Source organism: Sinohyriopsis cumingii, chromosome 9 (assembly GCF_028554795.1).
Source record: "Sinohyriopsis cumingii isolate HCF-2022 chromosome 9, ASM2855479v2, whole genome shotgun sequence".
Classification (NCBI taxonomy): Eukaryota; Metazoa; Mollusca; class Bivalvia; order Unionida; family Unionidae; genus Sinohyriopsis; species Sinohyriopsis cumingii.
In genome coordinates this window covers 26,006,567-26,032,313 of record NC_142969.1, presented here as the reverse complement: position 1 = coordinate 26,032,313, position 25,747 = coordinate 26,006,567, and the positions used below count along the sequence as shown (strand labels likewise).

Sequence of the window (25,747 nt, the reverse complement as noted above, 5' to 3'; positions counted from 1 at the left end):
CCTAAATGACTGTTACTTCTGCTTGGTTCCTCCTCTTTCCGGCGGAATAACGAAGCGAAAGAAGTCGAGAATAGTCTACCCAAACATTCCGTCTGCATTGAGACCAGTTCCACATGGTGAGGGACTTCCTATTCCAGAACCTCCAGCAGAATATTCTCTTGATTCATCTGACGAAGACAAAGGTGAGTCGACCTGTTCTTCTCCTGGTCCATCAGCATGCAGTGATCCAGATTTTCACTGTGGTGCATCATCAACCCCACACAGAATAACACAGGAAGAACTAAATGACCTGATTCGTGATTTGGACTTATCAAAGAACAAGGCAGAATTGCTAGGATCAAGACTCCAACAATGGAATCTTCTAGAAGAAGATGTTACAATTACTGCATATCGAAAGCGCCACCAGCAATTGGAGCCTTTCTTCAGAAAGGAAAGTAATCTGATATTCTATTCCGATATTGAGGGCCTCATGAATGCTTTAAAAATCACTCATGACCCACAAGAATGGAGACTATTTGTGGACTCTTCGAAACTGAGTCTCAAGGCTGTGCTTTTGCACAATGGAAACATTCTTCCATCTATTCCAGTAGCGTATGCTGTCCACATGAAAGAGACATACGATAACTTAAGGCAGCTACTGAATTCCATTGAGTATAACAAGTACAGCTGGCACCTCTGTGGTGATTTGAAGGTAGTTGCCCTTTTAATGGGACTGCAGCAAGGATATACAAAATACATGTGTTTCTTATGCGAATGGGATAGCCGAGCAAGGGAAATGCACTACATGAGGAAGGAATGGACTCACAGGCAGAATGTAGCCATTGGAGAGAAGAATATCCAACACCCAGCCCTGGTTGAGGCTCAGAAAATCTTGCTACCACCCCTTCACATCAAACTAGGTTTGATGAAGAACTTCGTGAAAGCCATTGACCGGACTTTGCCAGCATTCCGATACCTGCATGAAAAATTCCCTCGACTCAGCGAAGCAAAGATTAAAGAGGGAGTTTTTGTGGGTCCTCAGATTCGAGAGCTTTTCAAAGATGACCGGTTCAACAACTTGCTGGAAGGTGACGCGAAACAAGCATGGAATGCTTTTTGCCTAGTTTCTACAAACTTCCTCGGAAATGTTAGGGCAGAAAACTATAAGGAACTAGTAGAAGACATGTTGATGAAGTATAAGAAACTTGGCTGCAATATGTCTCTAAAGATTCACTTCCTTCATTCCCATTTGGATTTCTTTCCTAGCAACTGTGGTATTGTTAGTGATGAACACGGCGAACGTTTTCATCAAGATATCGCAACAATGGAACAAAGATACCAGGGAAAATGGTCCACTACAATGCTGGCTGACTACTGCTGGACACTCCTCAGAGATGCTCCCGAACAGCTGTACAAGAGACAGGCGAAGAAATCTAAGATGTAGTCAATGACTTGATTTTTTATAGGTAGGCTATTACAGTTGACCTTTTACTATTGGAATGCATTTCGTTATGTAAACATTAATTTCTTGCAGATTACAAAAAAACTAGAGCCAATTTTGCAATTTGACTGTCATATTCGTGTTCAGCACATAAAAATTGATAAGAATTGACTAATTTTATTTCAGTAACATGACTTTTGTAAAAATTTGTTGTCCAGTGTTACAGCAGAGTATTAGCTCACGCTTCACAGATTTTTGGACAAAGCCACTGTATCAACATCGTGTTAATCAAGTGTCATGGTACTCACAAATGTTTCTCAGGTAAATAATCCACAATTGCTGAATTAAACAAGTCCAGCTTTCTCAAAATCACTGATAATAAGGTCCTATCTTTCACTCCTTGTCGCGTGAGCTGCAATTATCCATTTAGCGTGAATTGGCTTGATTAATGAGGTTGCAAGGTTTACTAATACTGTGCTCTGATCGTCACCAGTAACATCTTTTTCCTTAATGGCATCCATGACCTGTTTAGCATGCCACTCGTGGAAGTGTGACTTTAATTCTTCTTTAATAACTGACTGGCCTAGTGTTATTGGCCGAGTCTGCTTCCTTTGATGTTGAGCACTCAAACAAAAACATGGCAAAAGTGATTAATCTTGACAGACGTTTTATTAGTACTCATAGAGATGGAATTATTTTATTTAGTGTTGTTGGTTGCATCTCTTCAGCTGATGTTATTCATTTGGTTGAAAACATGGTGTAAGTATTGAACTTGCCAGGTCTTTGATTTGTGCTCATACAGGTGGTAGTATTGCTTTAAACATTAAAGTGACCATCGTTTGCGTCGGCATAGTTTTATTCTTTTGAATTCTTTATTTTGTAGAGGTTGAAATTAAATACTTACTAATATGCAAACTTTTTACAGGCAAAACCATGAATTTAAGTACCCATGAAAATGCCCTTTTTTAAATAACAAAACCATGAAAGTTGAGCCGAATGAAAATAAATGATACTACTGTATTATCACATTACTTCAAGCTGCACAATAAGTAAGGATTTTAGAATAGCCAATTCCTTTATAACAGTCATCGATTTAAGATTTCGACTTCGAATGAGAAAGAAAAAGTCATATTTCAAAGCAATGTACACAAACTCTAAAGACAGAAAAAACAAATAAGTTTTGATTTTATAGATTTTTAATCAAATGCTGTTTTTTCACAATGAATCTGAATGATTACAAAATGTTATATTAATATATAACAGTACTGTCTGAAATGCAGGCAAAATGAAAAGCATTCAATATCTCTTATTACAATACCAGTATCTTTTATTATATTTAATAACTTACAAACATAGTCACTAAAAATATAATATTTATTCAGCGTCACTATTATACATAGATTTACAACTAAATACTAACACGACTTCATGGATGAGAACAGAAAATTCTAATGAAACCAGAATGTAATCAAAAACTATACAGTTCGCCTCCGTGACGCTTTTGGTCATCTCCAGCTACCATTGTAAAAGTTACTTATCATGCAGATAATAACATCTATATCCAGTAATCTTGATCAGATAAACATTGGTCCGTCCATATGACGGGGCACACAACACATAAAATACTGAATAAAAGAATTTTTTCTCCATGGTATCAAATGATACCATAACAAGGTGATACAAATCAGATGTTAATTTTCTTTACTTTTTTAAAATAAAATTATTAATCTTACAATTTGCTTTACAAGCTATTATCATTGTTCATCCTAGAACCAGATTTTAGTGGGTGAAAGTCACAGGCTTTTAATAACCTTGGAGTGTCAGCCAGTAGCCTAGTTCATGCATCAATAATTACCTTGATTAGCCACTATAGCAGATGCATCAGATTAAAATGCATAAAGTTCATGCATCTAATTCTGATACTCATTCACATGTAAACAATACAGTTAACCTGCAATAATATATAAAGTATTGTCATTAATATTAAAAACTCATTAATGAATAAACATATTTCCAACTGTACTATATATTATAGAAAAATGTCATGAACTGAACAAAAATATTTATCCAATATTAGTAAAGCATATAATCTAGGTCACAGTGGCCCTTTTAGGTTGTGTGTGTGATTTGGATTTTTAACGTAGCTTTATCAAGTTTTCAGTCATATTGCTATGATGTCTGCATTGTGACAATTTATAGTGATGTCTAGCACTGGGGCATCATGCCCAACCAGTCACATTATCCTGACACCAGGCCGACCAGTACTAACACTAACCTCTTAATGCTGGGCACCAAGTGAGGCAGCTGTTAGTATCATTTTTTGTAAGTCTTTGGTATGACTCGGCCAGGGATTGAACCCATGACCTACTGCATCTGAGGTGGATGCTCTATCCACTAGGCCACCAGAGCAGTCCCTTTTAGGTTGTAAGGATGTAGTCTGTAGTACCAACAGAGATACACCCAATCATCAGGTTTCATGATTCTAACTTAAACAGCACCCGATCAATGAACTTTAAAAAACATCACTGAAGCTTGAAATATAGGCCATATAAATTTGTATGCAATAACATTGCTGTACTTATCAAATGATAACCCCCTCACCCATCAGAGGTTTCTTAATTCTAGGCAGGTTAGGTATAGAATGCCAAAAGCATGAATGAACACAAAACAGTAATCAAAGCCAATTTAAGATGAAAAGTAGGTCACAATGAGATTCACTGTTGTAAGGGTGTATTGCTAATAGAGATGCAGGTTTAGCAAGCCTGAAACTCATTTGGCATGGGATTAACACAAAACCACAAACAAGCCAGTAAAAGATCAAATATGGGTCATAATAACCTTCTTTTATCATAATAACAGAGATGTGAGGTATCAATATCACAATTCTAACATGAACAGTGCCTCAGAAATGGATATCAAACACAAAATTTAATCCAAATTAGTGAAGTGCAAAATATGAGGCATATTGTCCTACTTTTGCATCCCATCACCACATCTGATGATTGCATATAGGATAACATTTATACATCATGCAAAAGACCTATGTAATCAGGAGTTAAATGCAAAATGGTAACCTACACCAGTAAAATGTGCAACATAAATCGCTGTGGCAGTTTTTAGTGTGCGTGTTCTTAAGAGATAATCCTTTAGTTTAATGATTAAACACACAGTTTAAAAGTCTCAGTGATGCACGAGATTGGTCACAATGACCTTTTTGTGTTATGGTGGTTACCCATTATTATGCATCCCCTCACCAAGTTCAATAATTCCAGGTATATTTATACAGGATGTGAAAAATCTGGTCATGAGCACACACAAAAAATAAGTAACCCAAGCCAGTGAAATGTAGGTCACAGTGATCTCTTGTTGCAAGGGTGTAGTACTAATAGATGCATACAATCATCTGGTATGATGATTCTAGTGTGAACAGCACCATAGAATTTGATGAAGTGTGAAATATGGTCACTGTGACCTACTTTTATGAAGATCTAGTACTCACCAAGGTTCATTATTCTAGTTATAAGAGTGTATGAATGGTGCAAAACCAAAGATAAATAACTTTACCAAGAAATAATAGTGTAAATGAACAAAAGTTAGCCCCCTCCAATGGGTACATGTTATGAAACCCACTACAAACTGTTCTCAAGGACCAAGGGAGAAAGTATGATTGTAATGCAGTGAAGCTGTATACACATATATGATTTTATATGTGCCGACATTAATGCCAAAGATGGTAAAATAATTCCAATCTACATAGTAGAGAAGAGGTAACAGTTTCAAAATTTGTATATTTTGTAGTCCATTCTGAGGCACTTAAAAGTGACTTTATGAATTGACAAATGGTGTTAAATTGTGGTCTATTTCATGCTGACCCTCATTTCAAAATGATACACAATTACTATTTGATGTAAAAATTATGTACATTTCACAATCTTAATGAGTATAAATATATACTAGCAGGTAAAATGAATATTTATGGGTCATTATTGAAACTGTATGAACTGAGAAAATAAATTACAAGACTTTAACTTAAGCGAATTACTTAAGTTCTACATAAAAAACCCACAAAAACACAAAGAATGATAGAAGAGCATGGAAGTAGATTTTATACAAACCAAACCATTATATTTTATCATTATCAGACAGAAATCTCACATGCGTGCAGCAAAGACACTCCAATATGTTAAACTGGTTCTCCGTCATGTTTATTAATACATACCAGATTACAAGTATGAAGAAATACCTACTATAGATTTTAATTAAAGTGATATACAAATGAATGAGTAGAAAAATAATATATGTATGTACAAATGTACATACACATTTTTTAAATATTCTAAAATCACTACCATTTATGATAGTCACCCTATTTTCCCTAAGTGGGAAGTCACAAACTGAAGTCATACAACTACAATAAGTGAAATGTTTCATACAGATGGAAAGGCAAAATTATCTCCCTTTAATGTGATAAGATACTTTTGTACTGTGTAACAAATCCTTATCCATGTTAGCATTATGGACTGACACATATTATCCTAACAAAAAGCTACAATTTTCAAAAATCCCAGTACCTGAATGTTTACATATAAATTAACAAATATGTACACACATATTCTCAGTACAGACATGCATTAAAATAACGTTAAAACAATAAATCATTTTGTGAAAGACATATTTATACATAAATAGAACTCATATTAAGAGAAACTGCAGAGATGTTAAATACACTTCAAAAATACAAACCACAGAAATGTTTTAGTGTCCAACTTAAAAATGTATTGTAAAGAGTTAAACAACTTTAAAATAGATCAGACTGAAAACAAACTACTGAATCCTACAAAACAAGCTGTATGCATGTAAATTTTACATGTAACTAAAAATGAAATAATAAAAATGAACATCGGACTTCGTGAACACAAAAAGAAATGCATTATTATTCCCTGACATTTTGACAAGGACAATTATTTTAAAATAGTTAAGACCATGTTAAAACAGTAAGATAATGTTAATCTTTTACAAAAATTCTCATGTAGGTACACCGTATGTATTTGCTTATGAGTCCAACTGCAAAATGTGCAGACACAAATCTGCCATTGCATAATGTGCTGGCAAGATCTGAGTCTGTGCAGTTTGTTAGCAGTAATGAGTAGAACAAACAAGATGGACCCTGATCTGCAGGTACATTATGTTATGGTAGATCTGGATCTTTGTTGTTTGCAGTTTGACTCCATTTAGATGTGAATATACATGGTACCCAGTTTTTTTTCAAAGCTCTCTGCTTATCTGACTAGCTTTTCAAGTTTAAGGCAATGTTTGCAACAATAAGGAATGGTAAATTCAGAACTACTTTCAAAACTATAGACACAACATAAGAAATCTTCTTAGTCTATTCACTTAGTTCTGAACAGCAAAAGTGGTAAAATTTCTTAAATTTGCTAAATAACAATACAAAGTACAAGTGTGGTATTTATATATAATGCTGGATAAAAACTTTAAAAAGGAAGCTAGTTCTGAAATAATTATAGACATAAACCTTATTGGAATATACAAAGAATTAGAAATCAAATGAATACCTAAATTCACAATCCACCAAATGAGAAATATTTACAAAAAAGGTTACGTCAATAAAACTTTTAAAAAAAATCTTTCAGATACTACATGTAAACTGATACACAAGATTGCACATCTCTGCCATTTAGTTTTAGCCCTATCAACTTTGTTTTTTTAATAAAACATTTTTGACTTCTATCACAAAGCAGAATTTGTTTCCCCATGAAACGGTGAATCAGTCATCATTTTTCTAGCGTTGCAGAATAATGATATACAGTAGTAGTAATAATAACAGACCACTTGCAAAATGTTGCACTGCAGCCTAATTTAGAAGGACATTCTCTTATCATATATTAATAACATTTTTTGTAAAAATTAGAACTTAATACTCTTACGACATATTTACAAGACATCCCAAGCTAGAAATAAGTTATCAACTAAAACTTACAAAAACAGTTACCGTCCAACATACAAAACATAAAATGCCCATCTCTATTGTATTGGTAAAATCATGTTGGTAAATTTTTTTTTAAATTCTTGGTAAAACTTTTCCATCAGTACTCTCAACAGATCACAACTGCTATCAATACCGTAAGTTTATTACAAACTTTTTAGTCATGGATACTACATGTTGGTCCAGGAATATTTTGCTGAACTCAATTTTACATTTCCTCTGATGCTATGGTAACCAAAATGGTTCTTGCTCCTATGGTACCATAATGCCATGGTACATGTTGCTACAGTAACAACATAATGCAGCTTCCTCATGAGATTGTTCCTTTGTGGGTATCAGGTTCAAGGCAACATTCTGCCAAAGCTTTACTTTGGTCTCTTTAAGAGGCATGTGTTTAGACCATTGCTATTGTAACATGCTGCTGCAGTAACATTACAATGCAGTTTCCTCATGCTGATGCTGCTGTGTAAGCATCAAGTTCATGGAATCACTCTGCCTGCGCTCGGTGTTAACCTCTTCAAATCGGGCCTGTTCACGACACTCATCTCGAACTCGCACTAAGAGGCGCTGTAATTCTCTATTGTTTGGAGCCAGCCTTAATGCTTCTTTCAGATCTTCTAAAGCTGAGGAATACTGCCTGTAGTACAGAAACAAAATTCTTTATTATCCTTTTGAAAAACTAAAGCTAGTAGCAGTGTGTGTGTGTTGCAAAAGGGACACTCTCTGTAATGTGCTTGGCAGGGCCTTAACCAGGAATTCCATTAGAAACCAAAGTTAGGAAAAGAGGGGCCTTAACTCTTGTAAATGATGGCCTGAGAATCAAGCTCATTTGAGGACTTATCGATATCAAGATGAATAATAACTCCAGCTGAAATGCTATATTCTTTAGTAAAGTTATGCTGTCAGAAATAAAATTAGGAGAATGGGCTATAAAGGTCCATAACTCTATAAATCAGGAGGACAGGCAATCTGGGGCCATAATGCAGGTCAGGGGGCATAATGCAGGTAAATGATGCTTTAGAATGCTGGAAATCTTTGCAACCAGCACAATTAAAAATACTTTTAAATGGTGTATAACAAAGTCAGGAGGATGAACAATCAAGGGGACATGACTCTTGTAAGACTAAACCCATACTGGGCACATGCAAGTCTATGAGACAATGTTCATACCAAACACCATAAGAATATGTTAAATGGTGTTCAAACCATGATACAAGCAACATTCTCTTATGGGTTGAAGTCAATTGTCAAGGGCCATAACTCTGTCCAAAATTGGGATAACGACACAATGTATGCCCCATACAGCATCAGAATATGCAGAGTCATTCTTGAGCTTTGCTGGTTACGAGGATCTGTTGTAATGGAGGTTTAAGACTAATGGAAAATAGGTAATAACTCAGTCAAAATAGGTAATAACTCTGTCAAAATAGGTAATAACTCAAACAAAATAGGTAATAACTCCGTCAAAATTGAACCTGAAAGGATGAAACCTTTAAAATGCACTGCTACATGAAACAGGCAATTTCTTCTAACAAATGGTATCCAATTATGCATAATGGTTGCAGGGCTATGATGGTTACAAGCAACATTCCACGTGAAATTATTATTTTAATTTTCAAGGTCCATAACTCTTCATAATGGAGTGGATAAAACAAAACCCTTAAGGGGCCCCGAGTGGCCGAGTTGTCTAAAGCGCTCTACGTTACGGATCACTGCCATCTCACCTCTGTCTGCGTGAGTTCGAGTCTCAGGCTCGGCTAATGTGGGTACGTGAGAAAGCCTGCCAGTAGCTTCTCGTGGGTCAGTGGTTCTTCCCGGGGTTTTCCAGGGTTCTTCCTCCACCAATAATACTGGCCGCCATGTATAGCCTATCTTGTGCTGAAAAATGGCGTTAAACCATACAACAACAACAACAACAACAAAACCCTTAAAAGGCACATCTGGGGCTACAAGACAATTTACAGATGAAATCGTACAGCAATATGGTGAATGGTTCCTGAGCCATGCTGGTTACAAGGGTCGTCTGTAATGAGAGGTAATAATGATGGAAACGGGCAATAACTCCATCAATATTGGACCTGAAAAGATGAAACCTTTACAATGCACATCTACATGTAATAGGCAATTTGAGTTATGCTGGTTACAAGAAGAGTTAAAGGATGTACAGACAGACAGATGTTAGAGATTATTAGTAACGGCCTCCTGCATTTCAATGCAAGGCCCTAATTACAAAGAAAACATAATTTCAATGCAAGGCCCTAATAACAAAGAAAATTTTATGCGGGGCCCTAACAACAATAGAAAACTGCTTAATTTCAATGCAGGACTCAATCTGAATGCAAACTGCTTAATTTCAATTTAGAGCCCTAATAATAATAATAGAAAATTCTTTAATTTCAATGCAGGGCCCTAATAACAACAGAAAACTTTATTTCAATTCAGGGTCCTAATAACAATATAAAACTCTTAATTTCAATGCAGGGCCCTAATAACAATAGAAAACTCTTTAATTTCAATGCAGGGTCCTAATAACAACAGAAAAATCCAGAATTTCAATACAGGACACTAATAGCAATAGAAAACTTCTTAATTCAACGCAGGTCCCTAATAACAATAGAAAACTTTTCCATGATGAATAGTCAAGATAATATATAATGTGTGCTAAAAGTCTGTTACAGTGAGATATTTTATCCATTTAAACATTACAAGTCCAAATTTACAGTGTTTGGAAAGTTTGAAAAGCAAATTTTATTAAGGAAAAAGTCTATTGTGCCATAATGTTACCATAGACTTATCAGTCTAAAGGAAGCATAGAAAACTCTGGGTGAGAAATGGGGCAATTATGTAATTATGCTACATGTGCTACTGGACTGGTGAATAACTTTTAAACTCACAGACCTACCTGTGATCTCTCTTGGCCCTGGCACGAGCATAGAAAGCTTCGAAACATCTAGGCTTCAGCTCCAGGGCCTTGGTAGCAAGTTCTATGGCAGACTCACATTCCTGTAAATGTGGATTAGTTTTTATTTAAGATAATGACTGAGTAGTACATTTTAAAGTCTTGTTTATCTTAATTATATTTATCCCAGCTTTACTTAAATTGTGATGCCATGAACTGGGAATCCATTGAATTCTCAAGTAAACTAAGTTATCTGACAAACAAGTTTATCTTTTTCTTATGTTGGAAGTGGGGGGGGGGATGCTTATATACCATCAAATGGACAAGACTATACAACTTGGAGGATAAGATTTCTTCTAGAGGTCAACATGAAATATAAACAACTGCTTAACAATATAAATGAAATGAATATACAGTTAAAGCTAAATTCCTAGAAGCTCAAATATTTGGTTCGAGTTTTTAATTACTTTGTGCTTTTCAATTATCTTGGATTGAATGTGCTGCTTCTTGCCTTGGAAAGTCATTCAAATGGTTTCGGATAGAATGTATTGCACCAGGATATAGAAGTGATTCAAATCATCTCAAATAGAAAGTATTGCACCTGGTCTAAGGAAATTGTCCAATTTGTCTCAGATTGTACTGCACCAGGACTCAAAGTAATTAAAATGGTCTCAGAATGAGCTGCCTCAGGACTCAAAGTCATTAAAATGGTCTCAGAATGAGCTGCACCAGACTAAGTCATTAAAATGGTCTCAGAATGTACTGCCCCAAGACTCAAAGTCATTAAAATGGCCTCCAAATGTACTGCCCCAGGATTCAGTCATTAAAATGGTCTCAGAATGTACTTCCCCAGGACTCAAAGTCATTAAAATGGTCTCAGAATGAGCTGCACCAGACTAAGCCATTAAAATGGTCTCAGAATGTACTGCCCCAAGACTCAAAGTCATTAAAATGGTCTCCGAATGTACTGCCCCAGGATTCAGTCATTAAAATGGTCTCAGAATGTACTTCCCCAGGACTCAAAGTCATTAAAATGGTCTCAGAATGAGCTGCACCAGACTAAGCCATTAAAATGGTCTCAGAATGTACTGCCCCAAGACTCAAAGTCATTAAAATGGTCTCAGAATGTACTGTCCCAGGATTCAGTCATTAAAAGTCTCAGAATGTACTTCCCCAGGACTCGAAGTCAATAAAATGGTCTCAGAATGAACTGCCCCAGGACTCAAAGTCATTAAAATGGTCTCAGGATGAGCTGCACCAGACTCAAAGTCATTAAAATGGTCTCAGAATGGGCTGCACTAGGACAAATGTGTATGAAAAAGATTCGTTTAACACATGCTGAATTGTGAACAAAGAATGTTACCCTAATCTGCACTGTATAATACACTACCATGCTTGCCTACATTGCATAATGTCTATATTATATAATGCATTGACAGACTGAGGTCTACATTGCATACTGTCTATATTATATAATGCATTGACAGACTGAGGTCTACATTGCATACTGTCTATATTATATAATGCATTGACAGACTGAGGTCTACATTGCATACTGTCTATATTATATAATGCATTGACAGACTGAGGTCTACATTGCATACTGTCTATATTATATAATGCATTGACAGACTGAGGTCTACATTGCATAATGTCTATATCATATAATGCATTGACAGACTGAGGTCTACATTGCATAATGTCTATATTATATAATGCATTGACAGACTGAGGTCTACATTGCATAATGTCTATATCATATAATGCATTGACAGACTGAGGTCTACACTGCATAATGTCTATATCATATAATGCATTGACAGACTGAGGTCTACACTGCATAATGTCTATATGATATAATGCATTGACAGACTGAGGTCTACATTGCATAATGTCTATATTATATAATGCATTGACAGACTAAGGTCTACATTGCATAATGTCTATATTATATAATGCATTGACAGACTGAGGTCTACATTGCATAATGTCTATATTATATAATGCATTGACAGACTGAGGTCTACATTGCATAATGTCTTTATCATATAATGCATTGACAGACTGAGGTCTACATTGCATAATGTCTATATCATATAATGCATTGACAGACTGAGGTCTACATTGCATAATGTCTATATCATATAATGCATTGACAGACTGAGGTCTACACTGCATAATGTCTATATTATATAATGTTTTGACAGACTGAGGTCTACATTGTATAATGTCTATATCATATAATGCATTGACAGACTGAGGTCTACACTGCATAATGTCTATATTATATAATGTTTTGACAGACTGAGGTCTACAATGTATAATGTCCTGGCAGAATGAGGTCTACATTGCATAATACATTTACAGATTCTGGTTTACACTGCATAATGCATTAACAAACAGAGGTATAATGCATTAACAAACAGAGTTATAATGCATTAACAAACAGAGGTCTACATCACAGAGGTATACATCACAGTAATGTGCTGGCAGAATAAAGTCTACATTGCATAAACCGTACGTTTTAAGCATTGTATGCATGACTTTTAATCTTTTATTTTTGATACATTTCACTGAATTTTTACACTGTTACATGTTATATTTTTCATGGTACTAAATATTTACAGTTTTTGGGAAGGATTTATCTTCCTAAAGTTTGTGCCATTCATTTTTACATTTTTCAATGTTTACCTTCAGCTGCCACCATATGGCCACTATTGTGCCAGGGTGCTGTGCTGTGAAACACCACTACATAAAAATACATTCTACACCATGATTAGAGATTGTGGTCTACATTGCATTTTGTGGTTAAGATTGAGGAAACATTGCCTAATGGACTACAAGACAGGTCTACATTGTTCATTTGAAATCATAAGTAGCTTACAGTTTGGTGTTGGTTTTGTATAAGTAAATAAAGTAAACCTACATTGAGTTTCCTCCTGCATCGCGACAGATTCAGCAAGAGATTTAATTTCAGGTCTTTGAAGGTTCTCATATCATCTCCGAGGGTGCTCTCTTGAGGAAATTTCTTCAGAGCATAGTGATACCTCTGGGCTGCTTCTTTGATTCGATTTTTCTGCAATAGAAATAAAGTTTTTATTTCCTCCCCAAACTCTTCAATTCTCTTTGTGGGATTTTCATGCATCACATAAGAAAAATGGGCTACTCTGTTAAAAAAAAAAAGGGGGGAGGGATGGAGCAGGAAATTCTTTTCAAATAATCTAAAATCCATTGAATTTTAATTGGTCCAATCTGGCAGACGCAGAAAACTTTGAACAATTTGGATTACCCTACTTATAAACCTTAATTAAACAAGGTGTCTTCCAGCCTTTCCATATAGATTTAATTCTGTGAACAGTCCTCAATTTGTCCTAGATGAATTTTTCCCCATGCCATTCAGGATGCTAACAAACTATCCTTTAACCCTGTATACGATGTAGTCTTTATGCCCAAATACCAAATTTGTATGCTGAGAAACCAAAACTCATTCTAACTTTTGCCATACAAATTTGTCCTCAGAAACAGCAAAAATCCATGCCTGAAATATTGCAAAATTCACTGTTCCAGAATCTGAACTGTTGTTGTGAAAGCTGCCAAAGTTATATTTGATCTTTGCCAATTCAAAACGTCATTCCTTTTTCAGGGTAGCTTAAATGAAATGAGAGCCTCCTAATGTGACCAGAGAGAAAGATGGTCAAAAGGTTATGGCAACCACTGGCCCGCTACCAGATATAAAGCCTCCCTTTTTACTGCAGAATTTAAAACCATATTCACATCTTAGACCTACATTGATACCTCTCAAATTACAAATTGTATCGTCTTTTCAGATTCCATTTATAAACTAAAATCCCTGAAGAACCTTAAAAATCTGACATCCTGTTAATATCCCAGATCTTACAGTTGATATTAGTAAATGCTTTACTTCATATAATATTATGGAAGGTAATTAAAGCACGTCTCTTTCCTTTAAAATTGTTTATTTTTGCCTCAAAAGTTATACAACTAAATGTCATAAGGCAACCACCTGCAATTATTCATTTGACTGTGTAGTGTGATGACTGACCTTGTACAGAACATTTCCATCCTCCATTAACTTGTTCAGTAGTAACAGCATCATGTCTGGCTTGCCAGCAGCCACTGCCCATGTTATTTGACCTGTAAGGTAAATGAAAGAAACTACTGTACACACCTGCTTATAAGTCGGGTCAAACTGCAAACAACACAGGCTCTAGTTAGCTGTTGTATAATGCACTGCATAATCAGGTTCTTTGTTGTTTGTACTATTGATTAGCAAACTGCATAGACTCAGATCTGCCACTGCATTATGTGACAGTAGGCTGGAGTATGTGTAATCTGCAGTTGGATATGACTTGTATGAGCAAAATATACAGTAGACTGACTCTGTAGAGACATCTGGCTAAATTGAAAGGTGTAACATCCAGCTAAATTGTAAGGTGTAACATTTGGCTAAATTGCAAAGTATGACATCTGGCTACATTGTGAGGTGTAACATCTGGCGAAATTGTAAGGTGTAACATTTGGCTAAATTGCAAGGTGTAACATTTGGCTAAATTGCAAGGTGTACCATTTGGCTAAATTGCAAAGTATGACATCTGGCTACATTGTGAGGTGTAACATCTGGCGAAATTGCAAGGTGTAACATTTGGCTAAATTGCAAGTATGACATCTGGCTACATTGTGAGGTGTACCATTTGGCTAAATTGCAAGGTGTAACATTTGGCTAAATTGCAAAGTATGACATCTGGCTACACTGTGAGGTGTAACATTTGGCTAAATTGCAAGGTGTACCATTTGGCTAAATTGCAAAGTATGACATCTGGCTACACTGTGAGGTTTAACATCTGGCTAAGTTGCAAGGTGTAACATATGGCAAAACTGAAACGTTCATGAATGTTGATTTGCTTTTAATCATCAAACATTTGAGGTTTTTAATAACAGATTCTACATCTATGTTAATATTACATTTAGACATGTTGAGTCAAGTTCCCCTCTTTGATGTCAACTTTTAAAAATATTGTAGAACCATGCCAACAATAAAATATTAACAGGAAAGTAAATACATGGGTAGACCAATATTAACAGAGTTTAAATGCTTGTTAATTGAAGAGTGAGGTCGAGCACTACAGCCTATAGGATATGTTATAACCAATTTGATAAAAATTTTACAGTTGTTATTATAGCTGGTTAATTACATTCCTAGAGTAAACATCTGTGGTTACTTACCCAGCTTTGCTCCCTTGCGTAGGAAACAGACAACTACAGATGTGTTATGCCTGTCAATGGCCCTGTCTAGAGCTCTCATGCCATTGAAATCAGCATGCTCAATGTTAGCTCCCTTGTCAATCAGGAACTGAACCTAGGAATAAACAATATATTTCTTATACTAGTATTGACCAAGATGGAGTGAATATGGTACCGTATATACTCACATGTACATTGGATCTAACTGCAAAGACCCAGATCTGCCATTGCATAATACATCTGCAGATCTGGGTCATTTCAATTTGTTACAAATAATCAGTAGAACGAAGAACATAAACCTCAAACTGCTGGCACATGATGTGACAGTAGATCAGGTTCTATGCTGTTTGCAGCTGGATCTGGCTTATATGTGAGTTTCAGATGCGCCAACCCTATCAAGACCTTCATAGTGCAGGAGTCACCTTTCTTGTCTTCTAAATTAGACCAATTGTCACCAAGGTGTAATGAAATTTCATTGCACAGGCTAACATTATGCTCAATGACAAAAGTTTGTAAAATATACTCCAACCTTAATTACCTCCAGTACAGTTTCAGAAATTACATTTCTAAACCCCATGGCAACTCAAAAGCTTCTTGCAATATCTTTCAACGTGAAATAATCTTCCACCTTGTTTTTTCTTTTTTAAATTTAAATTTCAATTACAAGTGGTGATGGCAATTATCTCTCTTGCCAAGAGACATAATCAAATCAACACCACATGATGTCCAATTAACACAATTGTTGCCCTTCCTTCTTTTTCTTCAAGAATCTGAATATTCTTCCTTACTCTAATGTGCAGACTAATTAAATGTTTAAGAGGATTATTGCCCTATAGTCTTCAAAGTATTTTTGTTCTATAGTCTACAGCTTGATCATGCAGATGTTCTGCATGAAAATATGGGCAGTTTAAAGCATCTAAGGTACTAATGTAAAAGACTGGTTCTCTCACCAACTCAACTGAATATGAACCAGAATCCAGATTAGTAAAGGACAAGCCAATTTCCAGATTTGGCCACAACAAGTGGATTTAAAAAAAAAAATGTTGTATTATTCCATAAGTTCACAATTTAAGGGTCATTTCAGTAAAACTTGTGCTTAAATCACAAGGTTGGCAGGTCTTAAATATATACAGTACATGTGCTTCACACCACCTTAAATCTATTATTCAATCTTAAATCTATCATTCAATCAATCAATCAAAAATAATCAATCAATGAATCAACTGCTGTGTATCTATCTGTAGTGTGTCCACAATTCAAACAATCCATCTGTATGTCTATCCACAATTCAAACAATCATCATAAAGTCTATCTATCCAACTATCTACTTATCTACCAATTGCTATATCCTTTTTAATTTGAAAAAAGTGTGTGTGTGTGTGTGATTAGGATTTTTAACATAGCTTTAACAATTTTTTAGTCATGTGATATGATGTCTGCAGTGTGGCAGCTTATAGTGATGTCAAGCACTGGGGCATCATGCCGCAGACATGTAGCATGATGTCCCACCCAGTCACATTATCCTGACACCAGGCCGACTAGTCCTTACACTAACTTCTTAATGCTGAGCGCCTAGTGAGGCAGATTAAGTGCCATTTTTGTAAGTCTTTGGTATGACTTGGCCAGGGTTTGAACCCATGACCTCCTGCTTCCAAGGCGGATGCTCTAACCACTAAACCACTGGAGCAGTTTGAAAAAAAGTCATTTGATAGCTATTTCTAAAGCTCAGCATTGTTCAATTTACACTTGTTACTGCACATTACTCCTCTCCACCGCATCATGGACCTGGGATGACACCCCAAAAATTCTCTACAAAGATCATGAGTCTGTGATCACACCCCAAAATCTTCTCCACCCCATCAGAGGCCTGGGATCACACCCCAAAATCTTCTCCACCCCATCAGAGGCCTGGGATCACACCCCAAAATTCTCTCCATCCCATCAGAGGCCTGGGATCACATCCCAATATCTTTTCCACCCATCAGAGGCCTGGGATCACACCCCAAAATTCTCTCCATCCCATCAGAGGCCTGGGATCACATCCCAAAATCTTTTCCACCCATCAGAGGCCTGGGATCACACCCCAAAATTCTCTCCATCCCATCAGAGGCCTACGATCATCCCATCAGATTCCCTCCATCCTAAAAGAGGCCTGGGATCAACCCTGCAAATCCTCTACATCCCATCAGAGGCCAGGGATCACCCCCACCAATTCATTCAAGACATACTATCTTTCTGACATGATTGCAGTCTAGTGAAGGAAAAAACGACATTGGAAAAAGTTAATTAAATTGGAATTGTTGTACCAAGTCTAAAATCACCTGTGATAATGGCGAACAATAATTCCCTCCATCATTAAGATAATTACGAAATGTCAAGTTAACTAGAATGTTCAGTGAACTTTCACCCAAAGGTTTAAAAGATATGATTTCAGACAGACAGACAGATGGAAATTATCACAATATCCCAAACTTGATAATAAAGGGGAATAACAATGAAGGCAACTTACTTTCACTTGTGTAATTATTCCTGCAATTCTGTAAATTAAAATAAGCAAATAACTCCCACCCCCTACCCCACAAGTAAAGAAAAGTGTTTTAGAAAGCTACTAACCACCTGAACATCCCCGTGGAAAGATGCCAGTTGCAGTGGTGTGCGGCCACATCTGTCTGTATGATGAAGGTTGGATCCTCTATCTAGCAGTGACTGAATTATATGCAAGTGCCCCTTAAGGCACCCCCAACACAAGGCTGTCAGTCCCTCCTTGTCTGTTTTATGAAGAGAGGCTCCTAATGGACCAAAAACAAGAAGCACTTAAATTACAATGGACTTTATTTGTAAAAAGTTTTAAACATAAAAATGTATTATCATAATGTAAAAGTGATTTTAATTCTGTTAAAATTCACTTTTAGGGTATATTTAATCTTGCATTGTAATATACTGTGCAAAGTTGCATTATGACTTGAGTAAGCAGTCAAACTGAGGGCTGACAGTGCAATCCTGTCCATGTTTAATGAGTTTTTGTTCTTTTAGGAATACTTTTAAAACAAAACAATGAAAAATATTAGTGATTTAAAGACCGTGTAACATCAAAAACATGTTAAAAAGAATTCTTAAATAAAATTGACGTGACATTGACTGATTGTTAATCAAGGATTTTTACTAATTAAAATGGGTCAGAGAAAAGGTGAAGTTTTTAATTTTTGTAAAATAATATTTTCAATTCTAATTTGATATTTTCTTCACCTCTTGCAAACAGCATTTCAAGCACTCCGATGTGCCCCTTGTATGCAGCTATCATGAGAGGTGTGCGGCCATGTTTATCTGTCTGTTCAATTGAAGTGCCAAGTCCAAGAAGCATGTCCAAGATTTCCCATTTTCCCATCTCTACAGCACACAGCAGTGGAGTAAACGATTTCAGGTTTGGAAAGTTGATGTTGGCACCCTGGTCCAGTAGGTAGTGAACCATTTCCTTTCGTCCATTCAAACATGCAGCTGTCAGGGCTTTAGAAAAGTAAAATAACTTGTAACAAGAATATGATGAACAATGCACTATATGCCCACCCCATGTTTAGCAGCCCTCTGTCTAGGTAATAGTAGGGAATGGTGGACTCTGGAGATTACTGATCATTGGATTTCAGTGACCCTGACTTTGACCATTTGACTTTCACAACTGTGACCTTTGATCTTTAGGCCCAAGAATCTACAGGTTTCTTTGTCACTCAAAGTTACCATGCCACTCAAAAAGCCTCATCACAGAACAAAGAGCTTGAGAACTTTCTTGAGAACAAATGTTATTCTGCAAACCCAATTTTTCATTCTGTCACAATGACCCTGACCTTTGACCATTTGACAATAAGGATCTTCCATACCTTAAGTGCAAGTCCACCACAAACTTGGCTCAAGGCATGTGGTTTAGAACTTCATCTTTTTTCTCTCATTGATCATGACCTCATACTTTACAGACCCCAAAGTCAAAGTCCCCTTTCTTATCCAACCTGTAAGTCATCCACAAACAATTAAAAATGTGCATGGTCATTAACTAAACATTGTATGCAGAAACCATTCTTCTTTCTATCACAGTGACCTTGGTCGTTTAACCCAAAATCAATAAACATCTTTAGCCCAAGTGCAAGCCATTCACAATGTCTGGTCCAGGTCTATGATGCAGAACTACTGTTATTGTGCAGACAATTTTTCTTCTATCAGTCAATGACTTTAATTCTTGACCATCCATTTGTGAGGAAACCAGCTGCCTTCCTTCAATCACAATGACATAACCTTTTGACCCCTAAATCAATAGGCTTCTTCCTCATGCCATGAGCAAGCCATCCACAATGACTGACAACTGTAGATGGTGGACAGACATGATAGTATGCCATTCCATAGAAATCGCTGTTCAAATGATTTGCTCTTCATTGTGTACAAACTTTTGTAAAGCAGGAACATGGTGTGTCATACTGTTATATGCCTATATTCAAACATGTCATACTGTTATATGCCTGTATTCAAACATGTCATACTGTTATATGCCTGTATTCAAACATGTCATAACGTTATATGCCTGTATTCAAACATGTCATACTGTTATATGCCTGTATTCAAACATGTCATAACGTTTTATGCCTGTATTCAAACATGTCATACTGTTATATGCCTGTATTCAAACATGTCATAGCAGAATCAAAGCATTCAAATGACGTTGAGTAGTGCACTGTTGTGAGATTGCATTTCAACAATTAAAAGCTCGTACAGTTGAAGGACCACAGGCTAAGTAAAAATTGGACTGTACAAATGCCAGATGAAATGATTTAAAGACATTAAGCTATGTAAAAATTGGACTGTACAAATGCCAGTTGAAATGATTTAAAGACATTAAGCTAAGTAAAAACTGGACTGTACAAATGACAGTTGAAATGATTTAAAGACATTAAGCTATGTAAAAATTGGACTGTACAAATGCCAGTTGAAATGATTTAAAGACATTAAGCTAAGCAAAGGTTCTTCTGTACAAATGCCAGTTGAAATGAATCTGAACTATAAATTTAATTTTAAATACATAATTTTTAATGAAATGTACATGCTTTAAAATACAGGGGTGCTCTGCCATAAAATTCTTTCTTAAAACATGAATATATCATGGCATCCAATTTTCCATCTTAGACATCTCTTATTCTCCTCAACTATTCAATGTATCATCCAAGATGATAAATAAGACAAGTAAAATGTATAGCTTACAAATCAGTATATTTAGTTTTGCATAACAAAGATCAATTTTCATCTAGTATGGGGCAGTCTTAATCCTGACTGTAATATAAATTGGTAGGCAGTGATATTATTACCAAACACTGGACTGGCACTTTGTTTATTACTGCCCCTCTCCCCACTTTATATACAATTTTATATCATTTGTAATACCGTGGTTAAGTACATAGAATGTACTGCTGGTATGGACCCTTACTGCCATCTTATAACAAAGGTCACAGGTACCAATATATTTATTTAAGTACTAATTACATATAAGTCATACATTCAACAGAGTCCAGGGAATAACTGTTTTTGTTTTTTAGCAGATCACAGACAATAAGCACTTAAGCATACATGGTATCCAGGGAAGGCAGTTATTAAAAAAAAATTATGCCAGACTACTGTGATTTTTTAATATGAATATGTTACAAAATTCTAAACTGCATCTCTAAGTGACAACTCCATGTTAAACGTGCCTTCCCTGGGTCCCAGGTAAATTGTACTGGAACAGCAATAACAGCAAATTCCAATCACTATGAGAGAATAGAATGCTATAGATGAGAAATGCCTAATTCTTACGAGATTCTCCAAGTAATGTGTCGATAACATTCAGACCAAAGCTCTCCACTGGTCTACTGTTCATGTGAAGGAGAGATTCACAGATCTGAAATATAAAAAATGTACTGCTATGATAAACACCGATCTGAAGGGATATAACAACAAATAATGTGCCACTTACTCTTGATACATCAGGTTTCATGTCAGATGCTTTTAATGTGGAAAAATAGAACCAAACAAAATACTGATACTGTACAGGTCATCAATAATTCTATTATCAAACCCATTAACACATTAATTCCTTTGTGACGACTTTATGGGGCAGGAGGTAGTAGCCTACTGCCGAGGTCTGTAGCATAATGGTCATGCATGATACACTAAAGTGGGTGGTATTATAGAAAGGTAAACAGATGTAGTTCTACAATGATACCAAATAATCTGGAATATCTAGCTGCACTACAAAATACAGATAGAAAAACCTCATTTTTTGGACCAGACTTTTTTAACCCAAAATTCGTGGTCCAAATTCGATTTTGTGTCCAGGTTTTTAGACTTTTTAGTCTCAGATCTAAGGCAAACCAGTATGAACTGCAAGCAGACAGATAAGCCTTTGCAATAAGTACGATTAGATGGGCATTTGGAATAAAAAGTGGTCTCCACACAAAAATAATGGCTCCATTTAGCAAAAAAAAAAATTAAAAAATAAAGGACCAACTTTTACCATTCTCCTCATGCACGAGTCAAATATCCCAAAAAAACGATGTTTCTAACACAACTAGGTAGTATGTTATTGAAAGATGACCGGGGATTTGGTGTTTTCGAGTCTATTCAGAAATAGCTTTCAAAATGCGTTTCCTACTCGATTTTCAGTCAAAAATGACAAAAAGCTCCAGGGGTTAATGTGTTAATACCAAAATATAAAGTACATTAGAGTGTTCATTCCAGAAATGCAAAATGTTCGACCCCCGCAAAATGTTCGACCCCCGACTCGTGTGAGGTCACAACCTTCCATAATATTATAAGAGGTAAAGTTGAACGCAGTTGAACAGTTAACAGCATTACCATGGTCACAGCATGCATCATGTTTGTATATTCCAAGCGAATTCAGTAACCCAACTATTTTTAAAACACCGTTTTCATTTGATAGTATCATATTTTGAATAGTTTTTTCCTTGACTGTGTTTGGAATTTTTAGCCTCTGGTGGTTTCCAGGTATCTGAATACCTCCAAATGTTATGTTGGGAAACTGAAGTATAACATGTCATCAGATTTCGCATGCATGCGGGGTTGTATTTGGAGTGGTTTTTTGTGGAGTTGCACTTTAAGTTATTTATATTTTCATCTCACTCCGATTCACAAGTGGCCATCAGGAACAACTCATTTATTTTTCACATGGCTTCTATTATTGATTTCTAATGTCATAAAATATGCAATTTTTACATTTAAATTTGCTTGGTATACCTAATAATCCAACTTTCCAAATGACTGGCAACTAATTTTTTCCCCCCATCTGCTGTGAAATTAGCTGGCATGGGACCAGCAGGCTGGCACTGATTTCACATGATGAACCTAGGTCTTTTTAGTAAGCAACCTCAAGCAAAATATGGTTTCAATCAGAAGTTTGAGAACATAAACCAAAGTCTTGATATATGTGATATATATAAAGGAAATACGTGCCTTCAAAGAATATGGAATGTGGCTGGTGCATAAAAAGAAGAGAAATATCTTACATGTCTGTGACCCATAGCTGCAGCCACCACCAGACATTGTTGCATAGCTTCCAGCTTAGTCAGTTGTCCCTCATAAACTGGCCAATCATACTGCAGTAGTTGCACCAGAGTATCAAGGTGACCATTTACAGTTGTATGAACTGCTGGACATTGACCACTGTTGTCTACATGAGTAAGCTGAAAAAAGGGGACGAAAAAGGTACTGTACAGTCAAGAATATAAAAGAAATCTGTAAAATCAAAAATGTTTTGTAAGCATAACAAATATCTAAATTCACACAAGTTCTAAAAAATGGGTCTAATATCTATTATTTTTGTGGAGCACTTAATTTCTTTTTCTTTTTTATTTTGTGGTTGTTATGACCATAAATTTGACATTGTTGTTGTTTTTGGTTAAACACCATTTTTTAGCACAAGATAGGCTATACATTACGGCCAGTGTAACTGGTGGCAGGAGAACGAGGAAAATCCCAGCAATTATCACCGACCCTCAGGAAGTTACTGGCAAGATTTATTAAGTACCAACAATGGCAGAGCCTGAGACTCAAACTCATGCAGGCAGAGGAGAAATGGCAGTTATCTTTAACAGTGAGCACTTTAGACCATCCATTACAAGTTTTTTGGTGAAAACCTCGTGCCATAATGACAACAAGACTTTCAAAACAAGTAGTGACAACAAGACTTTCAAAATAGCTCTTGTGGCAGTCATTATGGATGTACAACTGGCACCATTTACATTTAGGACCAACAATGTATGAAGAGTAAACATCTGGTGAAAACCCTATTTTGATACAGCCTCCTTTTGGGGGGGCCCAGAGTGGCCATATGGTCTAAAGCACTCATCGTTATGGATCACTGCCATCTTACCTTTGTCTACATGGGTTCGAGTCTTGGGTTCGGCTGATGTGGGTATGTGAGAAAGCTTGCCAGTAGTTTCTCATGGGTTGGTGGTTCTTTCCAGGGTTTTCTCGGTTTCCATTTATACTGGCTGCCATGTATAGCCTATCTTGTGCTGAAAACTGGCATTAAACCCAACAAAAACAACAACCATCCTTTTGGGAGGAGTCAAGACAACAATATTTTCAATTAGCCATCACTGTGTCCTTATGGTGTGTGTGTGTATGTGTGTGTGATTTGGATTTTTAACGTAGCTTTAACAATTCTTCAGTCATATCGCTATGATGTCTGCAGTGTGGCAGTTTATAGCTATGTCTAGCACTGGTGCATCATGCCGCAGACATGTAGCATTATGTCCCATCCAGTCACATTATCCTGACACCAGGCCAACCAATCCTAACACTAACCTCTTAATGCTGAGCACCTAGTAAGGCAGCTGTTAGTACCATTTTTGTAAGTCTTTGGTATGACTCGGCTGGGGCTCAAACCCACGACCTCCTGCTTCAGAGGCAGACGCTCTAACCACTAGGCTACCAGAATGGTCCATATGGAGGGTTATTTTTATTTAGGACCAGCAAGACACCATAAGAACTCCTGTGATGAAACCTTAACATCAAAATGACTTTCCATTCAGGATGAGTAGTGATGACAAGATTATTTTTTCAACATAACCAGTGTGGCAACCATGTTAAACTTCAGATTGGTACCATTTTAATCCAGGACCAAGTAAACCTCAGATTGATACCATTTTAATCCAGGACCAAGTAGACCTCAGATTGATACCATTTTAATCCAGGACCAAGTAGACCTCAGATTGATACCATTTTAATCCAGGACCAAGTAGACCTCAGATTGATACCATTTTAATCCAGGACCATTATTCAAACATGGCATTATTGGATGTCAGATCAGCATTATGTACATTTAAGTACAACTAGACATTATCGTAAATCAATATGATTTTCCGTTCAGAAGGGGACGTGAGGATTATCAAGAATGGCTGCCATGTCAGCTAGGTTGGAGTAGTAGTAATAACATTTTCAAGATGGCCCTTGTGGTGGCCATATTGAATGCCCATGCAATACCATTTTCACTTGGGACCAACCCAACCATGGGATGAATGTGAAAAATTTTGTGGCAATAGTCCCAAGTTCAGAAGGAGTAAGGACAACTTCTGCTAACAGATAGATGACAGATGAAAGACTAACATAGCTAACAAGACTTACAAACTGCAAAAACAATAAAGGTAGGTGAATGTGACCCACTTTTGCCTATGGGTGTAATGCACTCCAAGATTGAAATTCCATTAAATTTCATGACTGTACATAAAGCAGTGTCAGCAAAATTAAGCTAAATGAAAATCTCAATTACTCAAGCATGAAAAGGAGGTTACTGTGACATGTACAGGACCTTACATGATAGCTACACCCACCAAGTTTCATCACTGAATATACAATCCTGAATATAGTATTATCAGTAGTGATGCCCATGTTACAGCACCACAACCACCACCACCACCACCACCACCAATTTTTGGAAAAGTAATACCCATGTCTTACCTCTGATTCACAGGCAGGACAAACAATAATTTCCTTACCAATAAATATACTGACTCTAGTAATCACTGGAAAATTTTATCATTTCTATGATCTGTAAGAGCTAGTACTAATATTAGTACCCCATCTTCTACTTTGTGGATGGGGTACTAACATGAACAAATACGTGTCAATG

At 36.3% G+C, this 25,747-nt stretch overlaps 1 protein-coding gene across 8 annotated transcripts in view; it reads right to left on the bottom strand.

Moving 5' to 3' along the window:
* Positions 1–2,598: 2,598 nt before the first annotated feature.
* LOC149791432 (protein TANC2-like) overlaps positions 2,599–25,747 on the bottom strand; it is a 375,205-nt gene continuing 352,056 nt past the window's right edge. For 7 of the 8 annotated variants that reach the window (XM_089969962.1, XM_089969958.1, XM_089969961.1 and 4 more), the window contains 9 exons: positions 23,121–23,297; positions 21,412–21,496; positions 18,832–19,089; positions 18,199–18,374; positions 15,568–15,700; positions 14,387–14,478; positions 13,250–13,399; positions 10,327–10,427; positions 2,599–8,061 (listed from right to left, as the gene is read on the bottom strand). In XM_089969962.1, the coding sequence (XP_089826088.1) occupies positions 7,857–8,061; positions 10,327–10,427; positions 13,250–13,399; positions 14,387–14,478; positions 15,568–15,700; positions 18,199–18,374; positions 18,832–19,089; positions 21,412–21,496; positions 23,121–23,297 (1,377 nt within the window). In that variant the 3' untranslated portion in view covers positions 2,599–7,856. The remainder of the gene's footprint in view (positions 8,062–10,326; positions 10,428–13,249; positions 13,400–14,386; positions 14,479–15,567; positions 15,701–18,198; positions 18,375–18,831; positions 19,090–21,411; positions 21,497–23,120; positions 23,298–25,747) is intronic. The other variant, XM_089969960.1, reaches the window with a different exon arrangement.